We start from the raw sequence: 1,339 nt of genomic DNA on the forward strand, positions 1-1,339 counted from the left end.
CCCCCAAACACACACACATACACATACGTGGGTGATTGATGGATGCTCTGGTGCGGTTAGCTTCTTAAATTCTTTCCTATCAATAGGCGTACTATCAAAAATATTTTTGTCATTATCTTTCCTCTTTCTTCTCTTTGTACGTTACGCTATTGTAACACCTCTAATCTTAGGAACTTGTATTAGTTAGTTGTGTTGTAAGTGCCATAAAACTCTTACTTATACACACACACACACACACACACACACACACACACACACACACACACACATACACACACACACACACACACACTCACAATCACAAGCATCTGTGTTCACTCACACAATGACTTGATCACGTTCACTCAGAATTTCGAAATTTAACCCTGATCGCAAAAAATAACATAGAAAAGGTAGGCCTACTTTGATGACACACGCGCAGATGTACTTGAGTTCAAATATAGTTCAGTCCAGTTTTTGTCAGAGTTTTACGGTACTTGCAACCTTATAAGGTCATGTAGGGCCTAAGTCCCGAAGCTTAGGGGTGTTATTAGAGAGTTACAGATACAAAAAAGGAGGAGAGAGATCAACAGTTCAATGCCGATTTTAAAAATCAGTAGTTTGTTACCCTAGAATAACAAAGATCTGTCTGCTTAAAGCCCAGTTTTGGGAAATTTGACGTAAAAAATGTAGAGTTTCACATGTTGAGCTTTTTCGAATGCAATTCGTTGAATATCTTGACTACAACTCCGAATAGATCTAATCTTATTATTTTGACACAGTCAAAAGAACATTAAAATTTGGGTTCTGACCTCATAGTCTTAGTGACTCAAAACGTCCAAAAATGTCACACAGATCTTTATAATTCTAAAGTAGCGAGTTGATTTTTTTTAAAACCCAACATTTTTACCTGAAGGGCAGATGCGTGTTCAATTGGCGAGGCGATGGCAACTGGTCAGCTTTTAGTACCACTCCCATTTCAAGAAGTCCGTAGCTTTTCTCCACATGAGTAGTGGACTTCCTCATTAGCATATCGATGATAAATGAACTCCAGTGAGTTCCTGGAGCAACGTGAGAGAACTTCAGCTTGTTCATGAATATTCATGTCACTTTTGTTGGTGCGACTGCGCGAGTGTACCTGTGTGTGTGCATGTGTGTGCGTTTGTGTGTATGTGTGTGTGTGTCTGTCTGTCTGTGTGTGTGTGTTTGTGTGTGTGTATTTGTGCACTTACATCACCTATTTTTTTGTGTTGTGCAATATGTTCGGTAAAACTCTTTCTGAAATTAAAACGAAAGCTACATCTTTAACTATTTTTATACCAAAGCTGATCAGAACATAACGTTATATATATATATATAT

At 38.1% G+C, this 1,339-nt stretch overlaps 1 protein-coding gene across 1 annotated transcript in view; it reads right to left on the reverse strand.

Moving 5' to 3' along the window:
• Positions 1-1,339, reverse strand: part of LOC101853373 (sulfotransferase 1C4) — a gene marked incomplete in the record, with an annotated part of 8,236 nt that overhangs the window by 3,818 nt on the left and 3,079 nt on the right. The window contains 1 exon segment of the mRNA XM_013079883.2: positions 890-1,040. Coding sequence (XP_012935337.1) covers positions 890-1,040 — 151 coding nt within the window.

The sequence above is a fragment of the Aplysia californica genome, unplaced genomic scaffold (genome assembly GCF_000002075.1).
Source record: "Aplysia californica isolate F4 #8 unplaced genomic scaffold, AplCal3.0 scaffold00067, whole genome shotgun sequence".
Classification (NCBI taxonomy): Eukaryota; Metazoa; Mollusca; class Gastropoda; order Aplysiida; family Aplysiidae; genus Aplysia; species Aplysia californica.